This window comes from Sinohyriopsis cumingii, chromosome 17 (assembly GCF_028554795.1).
Source record: "Sinohyriopsis cumingii isolate HCF-2022 chromosome 17, ASM2855479v2, whole genome shotgun sequence".
Taxonomy (NCBI): domain Eukaryota; kingdom Metazoa; phylum Mollusca; class Bivalvia; order Unionida; family Unionidae; genus Sinohyriopsis; species Sinohyriopsis cumingii.
The window spans coordinates 118,798,308-118,822,184 of record NC_142977.1 but is presented as its reverse complement, the minus strand read 5'-3'; the positions used below and the strand labels follow the sequence as shown (position 1 = coordinate 118,822,184).

General features: G+C 34.9%; 1 protein-coding gene across 2 annotated transcripts in view; it reads right to left on the bottom strand.

Annotated features, from left to right (window-relative positions):
• Nucleotides 1-10,543: 10,543 nt before the first annotated feature.
• The window catches only part of LOC149779740 (G protein-coupled receptor kinase 3-like), a 345,786-nt gene continuing 332,452 nt past the window's right edge, over nt 10,544-23,877 (bottom strand). For both annotated transcript variants that reach the window (XM_089940600.1, XM_089940601.1), the window contains exon 19: nt 10,544-23,673. In XM_089940600.1, coding sequence (XP_089796726.1) covers nt 23,494-23,673 — 180 coding nt within the window. In that variant the 3' untranslated portion in view covers nt 10,544-23,493. The remainder of the gene's footprint in view (nt 23,674-23,877) is intronic.

The following is a 23,877-nucleotide window of genomic DNA, read 5'->3' as shown; positions in this document are numbered from 1 at the left end:
AATGAATATTGAAAATGTTTATGACAAGGCCATTGCATGTTCTGCAGTAGATATTGTAATAATTTATTTAGTAAAGGGCAGTAATTAAGCATATTTGTATTGGTGTGTTTAGTAAAGGGCAGTAATTAAGCATATATTTATTGGTGTTTAGTAAAGGGGAGATATTAAGCATATATTTATTGGTGTGTTTAGTAAAGGGCAGTAATTAAGCATATATTTATTGGTGTGTTTAGTAAAGGGCAGTAATTAAGCATATATTTATTGGTGTTTAGTAAAGGGCAGTAATTAAGCATATATTTATTGGTGTGTTAGTAAAGGACAGTAATTAAGCATATTGTATTGACATGTTTAGTAAAGGACACTAATTAACCACATTTAAGAACTGATACCAAAGACTTTAATGGGACATTTACTGGATTGATGTAAGAGGACCACATACGGGATAACATTGGTGATGCTGTTGGTAGGCAAATAAAAATACTAACAGTAATAGCTGCTAACAATGCATCCTTTGCGGTTCCAAATAAATATGGATAGTAAATGCATTTGACAGCCTATGTGTGTGTGTGTGTGTATATATATACATATATATATATATATATATATATATATATATATATATATATATATATATATATATATATATATATGAATGAGATATAATGAAGTGTGTGTATGAAAATATTTATGTATTAAACACATAATATTTTTATTCACAAGCAAATTTGAGATTCAGTGGAGAATGAATAAATGAGGAAGTCATTAAAAACCAATTAATGAAAAATTCTGAATGTTCAAGAGTTCTATAAGTTAAGTCTCCCAGACCAAAAGTCCTCTAACTATATTCATCTTCATTGCTAGAGACATAAATTCCAGTAGAGCTGCATTATCACTCCTTTTTACAGTGGTCCTCACTGACATTAATTCCCATAACACTGCATTATCACTCCTTTTTACAGTGGTCCTCACTGACATTAATTCCCATAACACTGCATTGTCACTCCTTTTTACAGTGGTCCTCACTGACATTAATTCCCATAACACTGCATTGTCACTCCTTTTTACAGTGGTCCTCACTGACATTAATTCCCATAACACTGCATTGTCACTCCTTTTTACAGTGGTCCTCACTGACATTAATTCCCATAACACTGCATTATCACTCCTTTTTACAGTGGTCCTCACTGACATTAATTCCCATAACACTGCATTGTCACTCCTTTTTACAGTGGTCCTCACTGACATTAATTCCCATAACACTGCATTGTCACTCCTTTATACAGTGGTCCTCACTGACATAAATTACCATAACACTGCATTGTCACTCCTTTATACAGTGGTCCTCACTGACATTAATTCCCATAACATTGCATTGTCACTCCTTTTTACAGTGGTCCTCACTGACATTAATTCCCATAACACTGCATTGTCACTCCTTTATACAGTGGTCCTCACTGACATAAATTACATTTGAAAGTCCAGTAACTTTGAAGATGCTAGGTTTTTTTTTTCAGTGGTTTCATAACTCTGTTCCATCTTTACCTGCTTTGACGGCATTGGAATTCTTTCACCTGTCTCCTGGCCAGCCTCCCTGGCTGCAGCATGTTAGGGGTCCAGTCCTTCTTGTAGGCTGACCATTTTCTTAGTAACAGTTTATTGCAATTCATGTCCAGTGGCTGCAATTTACTTTTGCATCCACAGGAAATTATTGCCATTGCTGTTTTAGATTTTTTTCATTGATATTTTTAAATGCATCAGTCAAATAGCCACAGAATGAATCTAACACCAGGAGAGAAGGCAAGTGTTTCATATGTGCTTTCCAGTTTTGATCGGTGTATTCCAAAATGAGGTGTTCATCTGTCAGGGCTTTGTCTTGGACCTTCACCGATATTCCCATTGGGACGTTTACATTCTTTAATTATCATTTCTCCTTCAAATACATTCCCCAGTCACATTAGTGTTAGGGGATATATGCCTGCTACTTAGTGAATCCAGCCCTTCTAAAAAAAAAAAATTACTTTTTACTGCCTATCTCATATAGACAAAGGGCAATAACTCTTGCCCATTTCCTCCGCTTGCCACTGCGAGGTGTTGATAGTTTTTAAGCTTTGTTGCTTTACTGATAATAATACTTCCAACAATCCAAGCCATCTTAGTGTTGAAGTTGAGCCATCCAGCTTTAAATTTGGATTTATTGTGTTGGACAATTATTCTTCTGTTGGTTGTAGACATTATTTTCACAGTTGTTTCCACAGTTGAGTGACTTTGTCACCTTTATGGATTTTGTCCATTCAAGACCATGTTACAACATGCTATCATTGAACTGGTGTTGTTATTTATGAGTTTACACAACACTGGCTATTTTTACTTTCTTCTTTAGTAATGGGGATGGTATTAGCGAGTTATACCTTTGTTTTACGGATGACTTCATTTGGGTCACTGTTACTCTTAGGAAGAAAAGTTGAAGAAGTTTGGTGGCAGTCAGTTCAGGAAATGCTCCTCCAACTTACCGTTCAACACATAAAGGCATTTCAAAACAATCATCCCCTGCCATTGCAGGGGGACAATAAGCAGACTAGGGACAATGGATCTTGCAATCAAATATGCAATATAGATCCCAGCTGAATGCCAGGACACTACAGTCTAACCAAGCTAGGAGACAACCAGACAGAGGCAGCAAGAAACTATCTTCATCTTCAGGGCTTCTAACTCTAGACATTGGCTTACCGTCCCCACTGTCAGCAGACAGCGTAACTGTGGGCTGCTGCCTCCTGTAATTTCAAACTCACTGGATCACCCTTTTCCCTCAATTATTGGGAGATCCAGGTCATTTTGGAGGGGCGTCAGATTTCATTTATCCAACCCACTCTCCTTTTCTCCTCTCCCATCTTTATGGACACATCTTTAGATTGGGAAAAGGACACCTTTCTACAACAGGAGTCACTCGTCAAAAAACACCTGGTGGAGATTGTGCTGAAACCACAATTGCTGTGGTTTTGTTTCAGGCTGTTTCTTATTCAGAAGGTGAACGGCAAGTTTAGGCCAATCATGGACCTGAGTTACCTCACCAATTCATTACATCACTGAAATTCAAGATGGAGATGGCAAGATCAGTCAGATGGAGGAATATGCAGTCTGTCTCAATCTGAATAATACATAATTTCATGTCCCTATCCACCCCACATCATGAAAATTTCTGTTTTGCTTGCTGCAAGGTGTATTTATCAGTTCAAAGTTCTACCCTTCGGACTCGACATCTGCCCTTGCGTTTTTTACCCAGGTTATGGATTGTGTCGTTACCCTCTTTCGATCGACTTCATCTACAATGACGACAGCATACCTGGATGACATCCTCCAGAAACTAATGGTAAGTTTTACTCTACTCCAAGGCAGAAATGATCTTCTCTCTCTTATTGATCATCTAGCATTTCCAGTGAACTGTGAAAAGTACTACCTCCATCCATCCCAGCATTTCATCTATCTGTGTATGGAGTGGATCACCAACCTGAATCAAGTACAGCTTCCTCATGTTTGTGTAATCAAGCTCATTGAACTGTTTGAGTCCAACAGAAATTGGATTTCAGCAAGAGAGTTCTTGCAACTCCATGGATTATTCACTGTTGGTTGACCATGTGGATCCCACTGGAGAAGCCCCAAGCAGGAATAATGGTGTGTACTGACACCAGTACGTACAGTCGAGGTGCCTACCTGCTGCCAGACTCCACTACAGTCAGTGGCACGTTGGTGCTAGGAGAGCAGCCTCTCAGCATCAACGTTTTGGAAATGAAGGCTATCATCAACACCTTTAACCTCTGGAAGGATCAACTCTAAGACAAAATGGTCTTCATTATGTCTGACAACTCGATGGTGGTTACCTACCTCCTCAAATGGGGCACCAAAACACCTGACCTGTGTGCTTTGATTTGGCATTTTTTACATTGGTGCGACAACCTCCAAATTAACATACAAATCAGACACATTCCTGGCAGACTTAATGTCTTGACCAATACTCTATCCAGGAAAGGCCATGTCATTAATACAAATGATCTATCCATCATTATTTGGATCTATGCACTTTGGGGGTAACCAGTGATTGATCTTTTGTGACAAGGTGGAATCACAAGTTGCCCACCTTTGTCTCTTCAGTTCCAGACACAGAAGCTTGGGCCATGGACACTGTCAGTCAGTTGGGATGGGTCGTGGTCATTTGCCTACTCTCCCACTGTCTTGGTAAGAAAAACTCATCTTTAAGTAACTAGGTTAGAAATGCACGATGATTCTGATAGCCAATTTCAGATGCGACATATCCTGGGTTACCAATTTACACGATATAGTGACGGATCTACTCAGGGAGATTCTGGCCAACCTGAATCTTCTTGAGCAACCACCGTCACGAGTGTTCCATCTAGCCTGGACTGCCTTCTTCTTGATACTTGGTTCTTGTCTGGATAGTCCTACAAGACAAATAATTTAATCCTTCGATTGTGGAAAGAATCTTGAGAGCAAGAAAGCCCTCCACTCTGAAGGCTTACAAGTGAAAGTGGTATGTTTTCAGGGACTGGTGCCATATCAATAACATCATCCCTGAGAGTCCTAACCACTCCTCTATGCGAGCATCCTCGATAGTTATTGCCCTTTGTCTACATGAGATAGACAGGAAAAGATGATTTTTGTCTTTTTGTTGGGCTGAATTCACAAGGTAGCATGCTTATATCCCCCAAATGTTGGTGTGATTGGGTAAGTATTCTTGGGGGAAACACAATTTACTAAAACATTTGGTTTTCTCCACAAGATGATCATAGGTGGTTAAAAGTCACCAGAGGCCATGTGCACATCAATACACAAGTTAATTGGCATTAAGCACCTCTAACCTGCACCTCTCTCATAGTGACTCTTTCGATAATCTTCCTGGGTACCAAGTCTGAATACACTGGCATTTCATCCATCTTTCCAGTTGAATAGTCATCAAATTCCTCCTCACACATCTCGTATAATTGGTGAATTGTATGGCTTTTCCTCTAGGTTTTGTTGTAGTTCCTGACATGGTAGGTTTTGCTTCCCACTGCAAATCCTTTTCTTGAGAAAAGCTATGAATCTAGCCTCTTTAGCCCTGAAACTGGGTTTGATTCAGAATTACAGATGTGGCATAATTCTACATCTGAGTTACTACAGGCATCTGATGGTACTGAATAACCATGATAAAATCTGCTCCTTCTCATGAGAATTAATCTGGTTGGCAGCACCAAGGAGGGATTCATTCTTTGTCCAGCCAAGTCATACCAGTGACATAAAAATATTACTAACAGCTGCCTCGCTTGGCGCTCAGCATTAGGAGGTTAGTGTTAGGATTGGTCAGCCTGGTGTCAGGATAATGTGACTAGGTGGGACATAATGCTTCATATCTGCAGCGTGATACCCCAGTGCTAGACATCACTATAAACTGCCACATTGCAGACATCTTAGCAATATGACTGAAAAATTGTTAAAGATAAGTTAAAATTACAAATCACGTCACATCACTCATTTCAAGTGCTATCAAATACATCATTTTAGAGTATACATTTGGTTCTCATTTCAAGTGCTTATCATACACATCATTTTGGAGTATAGTCTTGGTTCTCATTTCAAGTACTTATCATGCACATCATCTTGGAGTGTAGTCTTGGTTCACATTTCAAGTACTTATCATACACATCATTTTGGAGTATAGTCTTGGTTCTCATTTCAAGTACTTATCATACACATCATTTTGGAGTATAGTCTTGGTTCTCATTTCAAGTACTTATCATACACATCATCTTGGAGTATAGTCTTGGTTCTCATTTCAAGTGCTTATCATACACATTTTGGAGTATAGTCTTGGTTCTCATTTCAAGTACTTATCATACACATCATCTTGGAGTGTAGTCTTGGTTCTCATTTCAAGTGCTTATCATACACATCATTTTGGAGTGTAGTCTTGGTTCTCATTTCAAGTACTTATCATACACATCATTTTGGAGTATAGTCTTGGTTCTCATTTCAAGTGCTTATCATACACATTTTGGAGTATAGTCTTGGTTCTCATTTCAAGTACTTATCATACACATCATTTTGGAGTATAGTCTTGGTTCTCATTTCAAGTACTTATCATACACATCATTTTGGAGTGTAGTCTTGGTTCTCATTTCAAGTACTTATACACATCATCTTGGAGTATAGTCTTGGTTCTCATTTCAAGTGCTTATCATACACATCATTTTGGAGTATAGTCTTGGTTCTCATTTCAAGTACTTATCATACACATCATTTTGGAGTATAGTCTTGGTTCTCATTTCAAGTACTTATCATACACATCATTTTGGAGTATAGTCTTGGTTCTCATTTCAAGTGCTTATCATACACATCATTTTGGAGTATAGTCTTAGTTCTCATTTCAAGTACTTATACACATCATTTTGGAGTATAGTCTTGGTTCTCATTTCAAGTGCTTATCATACACATCATTTTGGAGTATAGTCTTGGTTCTCATTTCAAGTACTTATCATACACATCATTTTGGAGTATAGTCTTGGTTCTCATTTCAAGTGCTTATCATACACATCATTTTGGAGTATAGTCTTGGTTCTCATTTCAAGTGCTTATCATACACATCATCTTGGAGTATAGTCTTGGTTCTCATTTCAAGTGCTTATACACATCATCTTGGAGTGTAGTCTTAGTTCTCATTTCAAGTACTTATAATACACATCATTTTGGAGTATAGTCTTGGTTCTCATTTCAAGTACTTATCATACACATCATTTTGGAGTATAGTCTTGGTTCTCATTTCAAGTGCTTATCATACACATCATCTTGGAGTATAGTCTTGGTTCTCATTTCAAGTGCTTATCATACACATCATTTTGGAGTATAGTCTTAGTTCTCATTTCAAGTACTTATAATACACATCATTTTGGAGTATAGTCTTGGTTCTCATTTCAAGTACTTATCATACACATCATTTTGGAGTATAGTCTTGGTTCTCATTTCAAGTGCTTATTAACCCAGAAATATCTGCACCATTTGTAAAGAAGTATCCATACTAAGCATTGTTTTTTTATGCTTCTGCTATTTCTCACAAATGGTCAGATTACGAATTTTTATACATTTTGAAATGTCACAAATTACCTGATGCTCAAAATCAGTCTTAAAGTATGACCCGTCACCCTCTCTTTTAAAAAAATAACTATATGAAAGGGCTGTGTCTTCTACTTCCATACATGAATTTGTCACTGAGGGGAAAGAGGTGGTTCAAAGGTCAGAAATAAAAGTCAGGGTTTGTTTACGTCATGTTACTAGGTTTTAAGCAACATGGTCTCAAGTAAAATACATATGCTGGTGTAATAAGTTATCTCAAGTAAAATACATATGCTGGTGTAATAAGTTGTCTCAAGTAAAATACATGCCGGTGTAATAAGTTGTCTCAAGTAAAAATACATATGCTGGTGTAATAAGTTGTCTCAAGTAAAAATAGATATGCTGGTGTAATAAGTTATCTCAAGTAAAATACATATGCTAATAAGTTGTCTCAAGTAAAATACATGCCGGTGTAATAAGTTGTCTCAAGTAAAAATACATATGCTGGTGTAATAAGTTGTCTCAAGTAAAAATAGATATGCTGGTGTAATAAGTTATCTCAAGTAAAATACATATGCTAATAAGTTGTCTCAAGTAAAATACATATGCTGGTGTAATAAGTTGTCTCAAGTAAAATACATATGCTGGTGTAATAAGTTGTCTCAAGTAAAATACATATGCTGGTGTAATAAGTTGTCTCAAGTAAAATACATATGCTGGTGTAATAAGTTGTCTCAAGTAAAATACATGCTGGTGTAATAAGTTGTCTCAAGTGTAATAAGTTGTCTCAAGTAAAAATACATATTCTGGTGTAATAAGTTGTCTCAAGTGTAATAAGTTGTCTCAAGTAAAAATACATATTCTGGTGTAATAAGTTGTCTCAAGTGTAATAAGTTGTCTCAAGTAAAAATACATATGCTGGTGTAATAAGTTGTCTCAAGTAAAAATAGATATGCTGGTGTAATAAGTTGTCTCAAGTAAAATACATATGCTGGTGTAATAAGTTGTCTCAAGTGTAAGAAGTTGTCTCAAGTAAAAATACATATGCTGGTGTAATAAGTTGTCTCAAGTAAAATACATGCTGGTGTAATAAGTTGTCTCAAGTGTAAGAAGTTGTCTCAAGTAAAAATACATATGCTGGTGTAATAAGTTGTCTCAAGTAAAAATACATATGCTGGTGTAATAAGTTATCTCAAGTAAAATACATATGCTAATAAGTTATCTCAAGTAAAATACATATGCTGGTGTAATAAGTTGTCTCAAGTGTAAGAAGTTGTCTCAAGCAAAAATAGATATGCTGGTGTAATAAGTTGTCTCAAGTAAAATACATATGCTGGTGTAATAAGTTGTCTCAAGTAAAATACATATGCTGGTGTAATAAGTTGTCTCAAGTGTAATAAGTTGTCTCAAGTAAAAATACATATGCTTGTGTAATAAGTTGCCTCAAGTAACATACATATGCTGGTGTAATAAGTTCTTACTAGTATTCATTATATTGCCTTGGGACATTTTTCAATTATTGATGTAGTTATGGCTACTTTCTGAAAATATTTGGTGAGAACCAAGATAATAAGGATAAAATGCACACTTAGTCTGAGACAATTTTCATACCTAGACATATCTCATACCAAAGAAAGGCAAATCTCATACCAAGAAAAGACAAATTTCATACTAAGACAAATCTCATACCAAGACAATCTGAATAGTGATGAATAATTAATACATGCATAGCTCTGTATCAAGTCCTGCTTCTTCTTCCCCTGTTCTACTTGTGTCAATGCTACTGGTGTATTGAAGGTATTGGAATGTCATCAGTGTTCTACTGGTGTCAATGCTACTGGTATATTGAAAGTGTTGGAATATCATAAGATTTTTTTTACCTGTCTCATTGTTACTGGTGTATTGAAGGTGTTGGAATGTCATCAGTGTTCTACTTGTGTCAATGCTACTGGTGTATTGAAGGTTTTGGAATGTCATCAGTGTTCTACTTGTGTCAATGCTACTGGTGTATTGAAGGTGTTGGAATGTCATCATTGTTCTACTTGTGTCAATGCTACTGGTTTATTGAAGGTTTTGGAATGTCATCAGTGTTCTACTTGTGTCAATGCTACTGGTGTATTGAAGGTGTTGGAATGTCATCAGTGTTCTACTGGTGTCAATGCTACTGGTGTATTGAAGGTGTTGGAATGTCATCAGTGTTCTACTGGTGTCAATGCTACTGGTGTATTGAAGGTGTTGGAATGTCATCAGTGTTCTACTTGTGTCAATGCTACTGTTGTCCTGAAGGTGTTGGAATGTCATCAGTGTTCTACTGGTGTCAATGCTACTGGTGTATTGAAGGTGTTGGAATGTCATTAGTGTTCTACTGGTGTCAGTGCTACTGGTGTATTGAAGGTGTTGGAATGTCATAAGTGTTCAACAGGTGTCAATGCTACTGGTGTATTGAAGGTGTTGGAATGTCACCGTTCTACTTGTTTCAGTGCTACTGGTGTATTGAAGGTGTTGGAATGTCATCAGTGTTCTACTTGTGTCAATGCTACTGGTGTATTGAAGGCATTGGAATGTCATCAGTGTTCTACTGGTGTCAATGCTACTGGTGTATTGAAGGTGTTGGAATGTCATCAGTGTTCTACTTGTGTCAATGCTGCTGGTGTATTGAAGGCGTTGGAATGTCATCAGTGTTCTACTTGTGTCAATGCTACTGGTATATTGAAGGTGTTGGAATGTCATCAGCGTTCTATGGACACATTTTTATGTCAGATCTTCAGAGTAAAATTTGACATAGGTAATTACACAAGCTATTATACTGTACACTATTTACACAAGCTATTCTACTGTACACTACTTACACAACCTAGCATACAGTTATACAACCTATTCTATTGTACACTACACAACCTATTCTATCATACACTATTTACACAACCTATTCTATCATACACTATTTACACAACCTATCATACACAATTTATATAACCTATCATACACTATTTGTTAAATTCTTACTCTAAACTGAGCCTATCTCATAAAAATATCAAAAGGAAAACCAAAAAGTTTAAGTTAGTATGTTATACATGAGTAAGCACATATATAACTGATGATGCATACCTTTTAAAACCCCTTGATAATGTACAGGCAATACATTTTGTATACTGTCAATGCTAGAGTATGAAGAAAGCATGGTTTGCCATCCTCATTTTATTATTAGACCATCCTCATGACTTTAGTGTTAGACCATCTTCATGACTTTAGTGTTGGACCATCTTCATGACATTAGTGTTAGACCATCTTCATGACATTAGTGTTAGACCATCTTCATGACTTTAGTGTTAGACCATCTTCATGACTTTAGTGTTAGACCATCTGCATGCCTCTGAGCCTGTAACTTGGGTATTTAGTATTTCAATATATTGCATGCAAACAAATTATTACGCAAGAATCCACGCTTTTTAAAAGTATTTTATTTCAGTTTCAATACCTGTGAGATTTTTTTTTACACATGTAAGGACCGTCATCAGGGCCTTGTCACATGTAAATCCATGTAAAACAGTGGTCACAGTTTTCAACATTCTTAGTGATACAGTAATGAACAACTAGTTAGACCTGTTACAGTGTAAATAATGGAGAAAGAAAAAAATGTCATAGTAAATGTACATTGCACGTTGAGAGAGAGAAACATCAACATTGCTAATAAATTAAGACTATATCTCTCAGAAATAAATACATCCATAATTATCATACAGCTGTTGAACATCAGTGTGCACACAAATAGACTAACAGTTTACACAAGAAAAATTACTGCTCAATTAGAGCAAATAAAAACCGATTTATCAAATGTACTCTCATAAATGTCTGATCCAAGTGCGAACAGCAACGACCCTGATCTTTTGTCTCAAAATGCATCGAGAAATCAGGGTCTATGGTTTTGTTTTACTGTTTAACCCTAACAAACTGCATAGACCGAAATCTGATTGAAGTGCATTATGTAAAGGCAAATATGGGTCTGTGCATTGTGCAAGTGGATCTGACTTAAACAGTCATGTTCACCAGGAACATACAAAGTAAAACGATTTAGAAAAAAATGTGATGGAAAATACATCTTGGAAATATTACAAAGAATTATAAAAACTTGAATGATATGTACATATCATTAAACATATATACTATTGGAGTCAATATTTCCTGTAGATTTCATCATTGGTACAATCCAGAGATTGATGAACGAGTTCTCATTGAAAACAACAGAAACCCTTTTCCAAACCATACATGTAAGTACTGACATATTTATCATCTATGTTTGTGCACATAAGCACCAAAATTTGACACATAAGAAAATGAATGAATTCACAGCATTTTATATTCCCACTATACAGCAGTCAATGTTTATTAAACTGACCCAATGCAGAGATGATTCAGCCTCCTTACAAACTTAAGTTTTACATGAATCAATTCTGCATTGTGTATCCTGGATCTGAAGACGAGTAAAATTTATTTTTATTATAACATAAAGTGCAAACTGCCATGACAGACATCTTTATACAAAGGGCACCTGCTTTTAAAGAGACAGCATTTCTGTAACATTTAAAAAAAAAAACTATGTATTTAATTTTACACAAGAGACATACATCTTTAAAGGACCATGGTCCTTATATTGTTTTCAATGGACAAAAGAACCTGCATTGAAATCCCCCTCCCCCTTTGCAAAAATGAGGGGTCTATCAAGAAAGGTGATCTCTATACAGGGTGTAACACAATATAATCAATAAAACTGCATGGAGAACCCAGTCTTCAGTGACAGAAGATCTCATAGCAGTGGTCTCCAAATGATATTCTTTTATGATAAAAAGCACATCCCTGGGTACATTTATTCGGCTGGCAGTTAAACATATAGTCCTAAGAACTATGTATTAAATTAAAAATAACAATAAAGAGTCGGGGGTTGTTATGTTATATATGATCTTTCTTGTTTAAGTACCAGTCAGGAATATAAAAATTACCATGAAATGCAAAAGTAATCAGGAATTGTATAGGGATTTGCTAATATGCATGCACAACTACCTGCCCTTATTGTTTCTTAAATGTTGTATATTAAAAGTGTTTTTGCATGCATGAAAATCACTGGATATATACGTGTACATTTTTTTCTGGAATTGCAATATATAACTACCAACTATGAAATTATAAATACATAAGATGAAAAACTATAAAACTTGCATAGTTTTATTATTTTCTTGTCCCTAAATTTCTATCAAGGGCATAACTGATGCCATATTTGTTCTTCATGAATGTGTTGTAAATACATTAATAGTCATTTTGAAAAAATACTGATTAATGTCCATTTTTCCTCAAAATCTGACAAGAACTCAAAATAACCAGTTTTTCTCCCATGTATAAAACTTATCAGTTATCGGTGTTGAAACCTTTTTTCAGTTGGCCTTAAAATTACTGCAAATTTTAAGACAGAATTTTATAGACTATATCAATAAAGCTGTTCAGAATTTTTTTTATAACAAAAATGGGTTTGGGGGTTTTTCTACAAAATTTGTTACAATGCTAGCCAGATTTCTTCACTAGGATAATGACTATATGCTAGGTGAATGTGATGCTGAAGGTACTCGTTTGGTTTGGTGTTTTACACATAGCAATGTAAAAAGCTAATTTAGTGCAGAGGAGAAAATAGCCTTGCCCAAGGACATCCTAACCACTGAGCCATCAGTTCCTTGTTCTAAGAATGGGTGGTTGATGTGATGCTCAAAGGAATGGGGAGGGGCAGAGTTTAGTGTCATAAACCCACATATAAAATCTATTACTGTCAACTGCTATCCTTTTATTATTCGAAAGTCATGATGCAATAACATTTATTTACTGAGGAATATATATACTTGCTCTTAAGTTTAGTCAAACTGCATAGACCCAGATCTACTGTCACATAATGATCTGTGTCTCTGCAGTTTATAAGGAGTAATCAGTAGAACAAATAACATAGACGCTGATTTGCAAGCACATTATGCTACAGCAGATCAGGATCATTGTTATTTGTAGTTTGACTCAACTTATAAGCGAGTATGTACAGTATGTTTGTGCATCATCTTTCCTTTTGAAAATAACTTACGGATCATCTTAGATCATTCTAATAACAATTGTAATTTTTTTGTCTTCATAATAAATGGTATCTATAAATTTGTTTTTACAAATTCTTCAAGCACCAATAAATTAACACAGAGACTGCATGCAACTAACTCAATATAAGGATAGTTGCTGATGTGGCTGCATTATAAAATGTGAACTTTGTAACATTAGGATAAACACTGTTAACACAAGCAATAATGGTGGATGCATCACCCTACCTCACTACAGTTTGCTTCCTTGAGCCCTGAACTAGGGAATTGGTGTTGGGAAGGCAACACTGAGAGGCGCTGGTAATTCAGGGGCTTCAACTCTTCTAAATGATCAACTAATCAATACAACCAACATCACATGTAAAGATGTGAAGTTGATCAAAAAGTGCCATAATTCTGTCCAAAATGGATCAGATGAGGCAAAATCCATAAAAAAGAATTCTCAGTCTTTGGAAACATTTCTGATTTAAAAGTTATAGGAGAATATTTTGAATGCACTGCATGAGTAATGTTAATTACAAGCAACATCCCACAAAAAGTTATGAACTTAACTGAAAAGGGCCAAAAGTCTTTCATAATTGTATAGACAGGACAAACCCATAGCCATTACATACAGAGAAATGATGCTCTAATCGAAATTCCATCAGAATATATTGAATGGTTCGCGACTATGCTGATTCTAATCAACATTTTTAGTTTCCAAGTGAAGACAAAATTTGCTTGACAAGGGGCATATAATGGACTAAATGGCCTTAACAAGGGGAATAACTCCATAAAAGGTACAAGTAATCTGTGACATTTTCATACCCAATTGCATTACAATATGCTGAATGTTTGTTTTTTTTAGTTATCTTTGCTACAACCAACATCCCATGTGATGATAAAAAGGTAATTGACATGGGCCATAGTTACATCCAAAACGCAATTGACAAGACAAAGCCCATAAAAGGTGTTTATAGATGTGATACAATGTTGAAGGTCAATACCAAATTGCATATTGAAAGGTTAATACCAAATTGCATGTTGAAAGGTCAATACCAAATTGCATGTTGAAAGGTTAATACCAAATTGCATGTTGAAAGGTCAATACCAAATTGCATATTTAAAGGTTAATACCAAATTGCATGCTGAAAGGTTAATACCAAATTGCATGTTGAAAGGTCAATACCAAATTGCATGTTGAAAGGTTAATACCAAATTGCATGTTGAAAGGTTAATACCAAATTGCATTTTGAAAGGTTAATACCAAATTGCATATTTAAAGGTTAATACCAAATTGCATATTGAAAGGTTAATACCAAATTGCATATTGAAGGTTAATACCAAATTGCATGTTGAAGGTTAATACCAAATTGCATGTTGAAAGGTTAATACCAAATTGCATTTTGAAAGGTTAATACCAAATTGCATTTTGAAAGGTTAATACCAAATTACATGTTGAAGGTTAATACCAAATAGCATTTTGAAAGGTTTCATTTCTGGGCTGTACTGATTATCTGCTTCAGTAGAGATTTAAAACTGACGGATAAAGAGCAATAAAAATGACCTGAAAAGATGAAACTTTCAAAAAGTACATCTCTGTGTAACAGGCAATTCATCCACCATGTGTAAGGTCTGTCAGAGCTTTGGTGGTTATAAATGTGAACAGATGGAAAAGGTGAATTGCTATAAGGGTCCAGCATCTCAATGCAGAGCCCTAATTACAGTCTTACGAAACCATACCTGGATTAAATTACTTAAAAATTTATTCAAGTTTCATGTTTTCATAAATTCACAATGTTGATTGCTTTTCACTGGCATAAAAGCAATGTTTTTTTAAGCATATAGTTGTACCTGGGGTAAATTTAGAAGTCAGGTATCTGAGGAAATTCATACTGATTGTCTGAAAAAGACTGCTTTAATTATTACACTGTTTTGATATTTTCCTTCATAAATACAAGTCCTAAATACTGGCTACAAAAGTTTTAATTAACAAGCTCTAACCAGTAAAATATTCTCAAAAATTTTAGTAGTACAGTAGAAAGCTATGGTATAATTGAGTCAAATATTGTCAGACCAGCTTTAGTAGTACAGTAGAAAGCTATGGTATAATTGAGTCAAATATTGTCAGACCAGTTTTAGTAGTACAGTAGAAAGCTATGGTATAACTGAGTCAAATATTGTCAGACCAGTTTTAGTAGTACAGTAGAAAGCTATGGTATAACTGAGTCAAATATTGTCAGACCAGTTTTAGTAGTACAGTAGAAAGCTATGGTATAACTGAGTCAAATATTGTCAGACCAGTTTTAGTAGTACAGTAAAAAGCTATGGTATAATTGAGTTGAATATTGTCAGACCAGTTTTAGTAGTACAGTAGAAAGCTATGGTATAATTGAGTCAAATATTGTCAGACCAGTTTTAGTAGTACAGTAGAGAGCTATGGTATAATTGAGTCAAATATTGTCAGACCTGCCAACCATACCAAGACCCCAGTATAGCAGTCTGTAATTTTCTCGGACTAATTGTCAGAAAGGTGTAATATTATGTACCGCTTTAGCTGAATTGGAATAAAATGCACTTAAAACTTTCATAAGTGTGATCTAAAAGGTTTGTAAAGTACACCTGGACCCTAATGGCCTCCAAATAAGTTTCAGAAACTGCAGTTCTAAAAAAAACCATGAAGGTTAATGGTTTCTTGCTAGCTCTCTCAATATGATGTTATCTTTGCTGTTTTTTTAAATTTCATGCTGTGGTGGCAATCATCTCCCCACCATGAACAAGACTCGACTCAACATGACACAATGTCTAACAAACATGATTGTAGCCTTGAATATTTCTTAATATGCTTTGGTACTTTAAAGGTGACTGATTTTTGTTTGACAAGTTTTGGTTTGCTGGATGACATTCCCAGAATGCAATCTGCTTGAAAAGAATCGGTGTATTACAGCATCTGAGGTATTCTGTTTCCCTGACCAACTCCAATCAATCAGCTTTTCACATTATTGTTCTCTACATAATTTAAGGGAAATTTCAGTAAGGTTACAATAAAACTGTACGGGCTGATAAGTCTTCTGTGTATTATAGTATACTCAGACATGTGCATGGCAACCACTCAGGTGACCATCAAAAAATGACCTTCATAAAAAGCCAGTTTAGTGGCTTTTATATACAAGTAATATGCACAATAGTGGTGTTTTGTTAGGTGCAATGCATGAATGGGACCTATGGTAAGTGTTTTGTTTTGCAATAAATGAATGGGACCTATGGAGGTGATCCGTTAGTACAAAGCTAAATGGGTAAGATAGTTGGAATAGAACAGAGGTCAGCAAAATAGGACCCATGGGCTGGACCTGGCCAGTGACCTGTTTTTACCCATTAATTTACACTGTAGGGTGTAGCTTTCAAAATCACCTATCCAGCCTTCACCCTGAGAAAGTTGCCCATGCCTGGTGTAGAAAGTCTGGTCTGGTGTTTTATGGCACAGCAAATCAACTGACTTTCTGCAGAGTCTGGCAGGCAAACTACAAAGTCACCATGGATTCCTATGGAACTCAACCTTGCAAAATCAAATCTTAATTTCTGTATTTGGGACCTAGAAGTTATACCGATAAACACAAGTACAGTAAGATCTTGAATGTATGGATGAACTGTAATTTTTTGTTGGGGGAACCTGCGATATTTTTTAAATAAAACCTTTCTAAATTTTGCCACAAAAATATTGTATTTAACTTTTTCTATATAATAGAGCAAGAATATTTTTTATAAACATCCCAGGCCTACCCACCCACCCACCAAGTAGTACTGTTGTTGCAAAATTGGTCTAACTAAGAGACATACCAGCAAAGCAAGTATAATGGATATCTGTCAAAACACCATTCACATGCATCTGCAAATGTGGGACTGCTACCATTTTAATTCACTTTTAGATACTGTCCCCACCCCCAAACAGCTGAAATGTTATTCTCCTGGGTGTTATATAACTGGTAGAGCCAATGACATCTGACAAATTTTGATGTTGTAACAGAAAATGGGTAACATCTGCAAATCTAAAATATAACATGAACTACATATCGACTTGAAATAAAATTACTGTAAATTCACCATTTTCCATAGGCTAACAATTTTGGTGGATTTAGTGGTTGCTGAAACCCATGAAAGTAATGATCCATGGAATACCAATTAACGTAAATGAACTCACAATAAATTGTATTAAAAGTAGATATCACTGATCTAGTATGAATTATTATGAAATCAACATGCCATACTGATTGATTACAACGGGTATAAATGAGTACACATTTTCAAACAAGTGCTTCATGAGAATCTGAGGTCAAAGGACATTTTCCTTACAATGCATTACTGCAGTCTGATTAAGTCACAATGCCCTATAACTTCTATTAAGTCACAATGACCTATAACTTCTATACATGAAAACTTGTCAAACTAAAAAGGAAACATCTCCAGAAGAAAACAAAATTACTTTAAAAAAGGATGTAACTGAAGAGTTATCCTCTAACTGACCAACACTACAATTATTATTAGTCTTACTTATACAGGTCACTCCATCAGATTAAGAAACACAACTCTCCCATATTATAATGGAGTAGCTGGGGTCCAGAATTCCTGGCCATGTTATTGACTAAAATACAGTAGAGTGAGAACTGCCAAATATTTGATGTGCTGTGGGTGAGGTGTATTTTTTCATTTTATACTATTTGTGCAATTAATTTTGTCAAATAATACGATTTTTATACATAGCAGTAATGAATAATGTTATAAATCATGTTATAATGAGATGTTATAACAGGGTAGAACTGTGTTATATTAAGAATATTGTGTTGTTGCTCATATGTGTCCATATTCATTCATGAGACCACATATTAGGCTCAATTTGTGGCAGTATGGAACAAGTCGATGTTTTGACTGGTTACATATTGATATATCCATTTTTTGTGATCACAAAGTACTGTTATCTACTTGTAAGTCAAGACCAACTGTAAACTGCACACACCCAGATCTGCAGGCAAATAATACACAGGCATACTGGAGTCTGTGCAGTTTGATAGGAGTAATCAGTAAAACAACAGAGACCTGAATGTGCAGGTGCATTATGCTACGGCAGATCAGGATCTTTTTTGTTTTCTGTTTGACTCAACTTATAAGCAAGTATATATGGCAAGGTAAAACAATTCATTCTAAATCAAATCATTTGAAGAACAAGACAGTGGATAAAGTGCTAGTTAATTTATATATTTCAAGCAGTGTATGCAAAATGAAGATCTCTGACTTGGAACCTGAGAGTAAGTTGTCAGTAGAAAAACATGATAGTTGGTCAAAAGGAGATTGAGAGAATTGATACCGATTTAGATCTACACCAGTCACAGATTATGGACGTTTACTATAATGAGCAAAATTAAGTTACAGGTATATCGAAATGGATGCATTTTCTGAATGAACAAAAGGTGAATATTTCAAACAAATATAGTCCCCTGAATATGACCATGTGACAGGTAAATCAACATTGATGCAAATTCTGAATTTAAAAAAGATGAATAATTAAAAACAAACATACTGCCCCTGAATATGATCATGCTGTCCATCCAATTCAACAAAATGACGATTACAGATCTTTCTACATTAAACACGTCAAAATATGTATCAACCTTTAAAAATGTAGTCCAGGGTAAAGAACACTCTGTCAAGGAATATGTATCAACCTTTTAAAATGTAGTCCAGGGTAAAGAACACTCTGTCAAGGAATATGTATCAACCTTTTAAAATGTAGTCCAGGGTAAAGAACACTCTGTCAAGGAATATGTATCAACCTTTAAAAATGTAGTCCAGGGTAAAGAACACTCTGTCAAGAAATATGTATCAACCTTTTAAAATGTAGTCCAGGGTAAAGAACACACTGTCAAGGAATATGTATCAACCTTTTAAAATGTAGTCCAGGGTAAAGAACACTCTGTCAAGGAATATGTATCAACCTTTTAAAATGTAGTCCAGGGTAAAGAACACTCTGTCAAGGAATATGTATCAACCTTGTCAAATGTAGTCCAGGGTAAAGAACACACTGTCAAGGAATATGTATCAACCTTTTAAAATGTAGTCCAGGGTAAAGAACACTCTGTCAAGGAATATGTATAAACCTTTTAAAATGTAGTCCAGGGTAAAGAACACACTGTCAAGGAATATGTATCAACCTTGTCAAATGTAGTCCAGGGTAAAGAATGCACTGTCAAGGAATATGTATAAACCTTGTCAAATGTAGTCCAGGGTAAAGAACATGCTGTCAAGGAATATGTATCAACCTTGTCAAATGTTATCCAGGGTAAAGAACACATTGTCAAGGAATATGTAACAACCTTGTCAAATGTTGTATAGGGAAACTAGAAATTCAGACAAGTAGGAAATGCGAAAAATATATGGGTAACAAAATGGAATACAAAGCATGTGCAAATAGGATTTTCAGCATATAATTTCCATATATAACAGCATTCATGTTTTGAATAAAGTGACCCCAATAAAATTAAATAAATCTTACTATTAGAAATTCATTGAAGAGACACATAAAAACAAACAAGCTGACCATGAATTGTACGTGGAGCTCATCTCCAAGCTATATTCCATCCCTCCAAAGGTGAAATAACATGGCATTAAAATAACGGGAAAGTAAAACCCGTAAGTGTTTAATAATTAAGTTAATCTATGGTGTTGACAGACAGGCAGGGCAAAATGTTTCATTTTAATGCAAAATATCTTTACTGACAAAAAGAACTTCTCACTGCTTGAGAAACAAATGAAGTCAAGATGTGTTGAAGCATGTTATGGAAATTTCTTAATTAGGGTACACAATCAAATTTCCACTGTTGCTACATGTATTTGCGGGAAATATCTAATACAGTAGTAATATGATAAGACTCAAATGTGAGAAAGCGAGAGAGATACCAGTCATCAACAATATCCCTAAGTTTGCCTGCCATTAATACATTAAGAAATGAAAATCAGGCAATAATTTTAGTTTATTAAATTCTTACCTTGTTGGAAAAATGTTAATTATCTTTAACACATTAATATTTACTGGGCTGGCATATGTGTACAATGAAATTATCCCAAACACTTGTGAAAGTAATCAATTTCTGTAACTTTTTTTATTATCAAAAATATAAAGATTTACAAGTAAATAAAGAATAAAAGAATGATCTCCAAGAACATTTGAAATCAGAGTAAAAAATAAGGATCTACAAGATTTACATCATAAACTTTCAGAATCACTCCAAGGTTATCTAAATTAAATATGCAAAAAAATCTAATTATGACGTCCCCTTTTAAAGTTTCGAGTCCAACCATGGTGCTAGGACTTACAGAAGTTTGACTGCATCCCAAAACCGATTTGTATCAATACAATGAAAACTCTAATTAAGCAAATTTTCAGCTACATTAAAGTGCAGCACATAATTCGAATGAGTGATCAAGCAATGTTTCACCCTAAGAAAAAAATTCATTTAAAAAATATTTTACTGATTTCCCAGAATTCACTTTTTGCTGAATTAGCAAGCCAATATTAAAGACCGGTAGCAGTAAAACCTTGTCCAATGATTGGTTGATCAATGATGTAATTTGCACAGAGGTAATGTCACCCCATAATGGCCAGCCTGAATTGAGCCCCACCTCCCCTAACTGCAGTGATTGGTTGCTATCTTCACACTTGGTAACAGTGCATGATGGGTACAAACTATGAACTTTTTACACTGTCAAAACACATCTGACAATTATCTGCTTTCTTACAACCCATGGAAGTGTGACACAATAATTGGCAAAAGTTCATTTTTCAAATGGGTTTCTCTGTAATTATTAAGAAGAAGAAAAAGAATGATTTTGAAATCTGTAACTTTGATGCTGCACATAATTTTGTGATATTACTTTTTTTTTAAACAGAAATAATAAATAATAATCCCTGACAAAAAGGGATTGGGGGGGGGACCACAATATACTTGGCATGAAAATTCATTGGTATAAAGCGCCTAACTGGCCATAAATTAGTTTAAATGACACACAAATATGGTAAAAGCACTCCATTATAACGGCATCCATGGAAGCCATAAAGTATACCACCTTATGGTGACACTACCTTAAAAGCACTCCATTACAACGGCATCCATGGAAGCCATAAAGTATACCACCTTATGGTGACACTACCTTAAAATAAAGCACTCCATTATAACAGCATCCATGGAAGCCATAAAGTATACCACCTTATGGTGACACTACCTTAAAATAAAGCACATGATAATTACTCCCTCATTATAACACTGTTTATAGGAGACACATACTGCCTTATAGTGAGAATGCCTTAATGAAGAAAATCATACAATTTTACTGGGATCCATTTGCATTATAACAAGAAATGTGTCACACTAAAGGGCATTACAGTGAGAGTTCTCTACTAATACACTTGACTTCAAGAAACATTATTCTGCAAACAATTGATTTTTCTGACTCATCACAATATTTGCTCTGTCCCAGTTCTGAAGCTGTTATTGTAAAGACTGACCATCACATAGATACATGCATGTATTTAGAATCATCTGCAAATATCTCAAACATACTTGTGCTCGGACAGACGAAAATACCCACTCATTATTCTTTATATAAAATGAGATTCAAACTGATGAATGAAAAGACTAAAAGGTGTTAAAGTGAGAAATTAAAAACATTCACATCACTCACATTTAAATTCATAATTATTGAAAAACTACACTATGTCCATAAAGTCTCAGGAATTTCCTTTCGTAAATAATTTTCACTTCTCTTTGTGATTTTCACATAAAAAAAGAGATTCCATATTCTAATCACAGAAAGTCTATTTATTCATAGTAGTAATGTCTATCCTCTGCAAAACTCATTTGGATTCCTTTTGTCATCATGCAACAATCTCAAAAATCATTTGGATTCCTTGTCATCATGCTACAATCTTGGATTCCTTTTGTCATCATGCAACAATCTCAAAATTCATTTGGATTACTTTTGTCATCATGCAACAATCTCTAAAATCATTTGGATTCCTTTTGTCATCATGCCACAATCTCAAAAATCATTTGGATTCCTTTTGTCATCATGCAACAATCTCTATAGGATTGCACTGAAACAGTCTCATTGCTGTGACTAATGTATAATCCAAGTTGTGCTTAAAGACAAATCTTTTCCTTTCATAATGAGTAAAAAAAAACTGTCCCTTATAAATCTGAATTAAATAAAACCTTTCTCAATTCTAAGAAAGAAATATTTAAAATTCTGTTCTTGTTTTCTGATAGTTCCTTGGTGTAAAACCCTTTGTACTTGAAATCTTTGGTAAGAACATAAAACAAAAAAAGATGTAGCATAATTTTATGTTTCTTCATTGATAAAAATCCAAAATCTGTGGAATTCTCAGATCCATATAAATATGAAAGTTCTCTCAGAACTTAACAGTACACAACATGAATGTCATGTACAAAAGTTATAAACTATTCACTACAATATGGTACACATGTAGAAAATTGTCAAGTTTTGGTGACGGCTAAAACCATCACTTGAGTGTACGCTAATCTAGATATGCTGAGATCAACCCTCGCTTAAAATTCATCATATTTTGCTGATAAAGACTGGCTCACAATTCAGATCTGTTTTTAGTCATCCTCTTCTACTGAACAATGAATAATCCTTCTGAATAGAGTGTCTTCACCCTTAACTGTTCAGTAATAGGTAGATACTAACTTCTTTGTAACAATATGCTTTCAGTCATCATAGTCCACAAAAATTCAATTTCATAAACTTGTTTTCAATCAAAATCTTTAAGCCATGATACGAATACAAAGATTTTGATTATGAAAAAGTACAGGTCTTTGTTTAGTTTTGTGCCATGTTATATATATATAAAGGTGAGAGGAATTTTGCCCACATTGATTTAATCAAGAAGAAAAAATAAGTGTTCCTTTTTCAAGAGTGTTCCTTTTCCTCAGTGTTAGATAAAAATGGATATAAACAGCTCTTTAATAATCTGTAACTTTGGTTGATATGGCTACCAAGTACCAATATGGTTTCCATGGTGAGGACATACTCTGGTTTCCATAGCAAATAGATCTTTGTTTTTTGCTTCAGACAGAGTACTCTTGGTACAAAAGATGACAGTAAGAATTCTAAAAACTGGTACACATCACAAGGATATGAAATCAATAGAATTGCATGGAACTGTGGACTGATTTTCTCTTGCACTTTGGAGCTTGTTATTTCTTGCTGTGCTTTGGCATTTGTATTTCTAGCTTCCATTGCTATTCTGATGTTCAAATGGAGGTCTAAAGTTTTCTGTACTGGGACTATGCGTTATGTCAGCACCATACATCTTGCTTGCTTTTTTGTTCATGTTGGCCATGATCTGGGTTGACATTTTAAAGCCATTTATAATTTCATCCTTCCACTGATTGATAAGTACCTTGTCCTGAAATGAAGAAATAAAATTTGTAAAGAAGGATACCAGGGCCTGCATGTAAAGCACACTCTCAAAACATTACTGTAAACACTATGAGCTTGATATCAAGGTCAAAAGATTGAGCAGCATTATGACCTTGATCCCAAGGACAAAAGATTAAGCAGCATTATGACCTTGATCCCAAGGTCAAAAGATTGAGCAGCATTATGACCT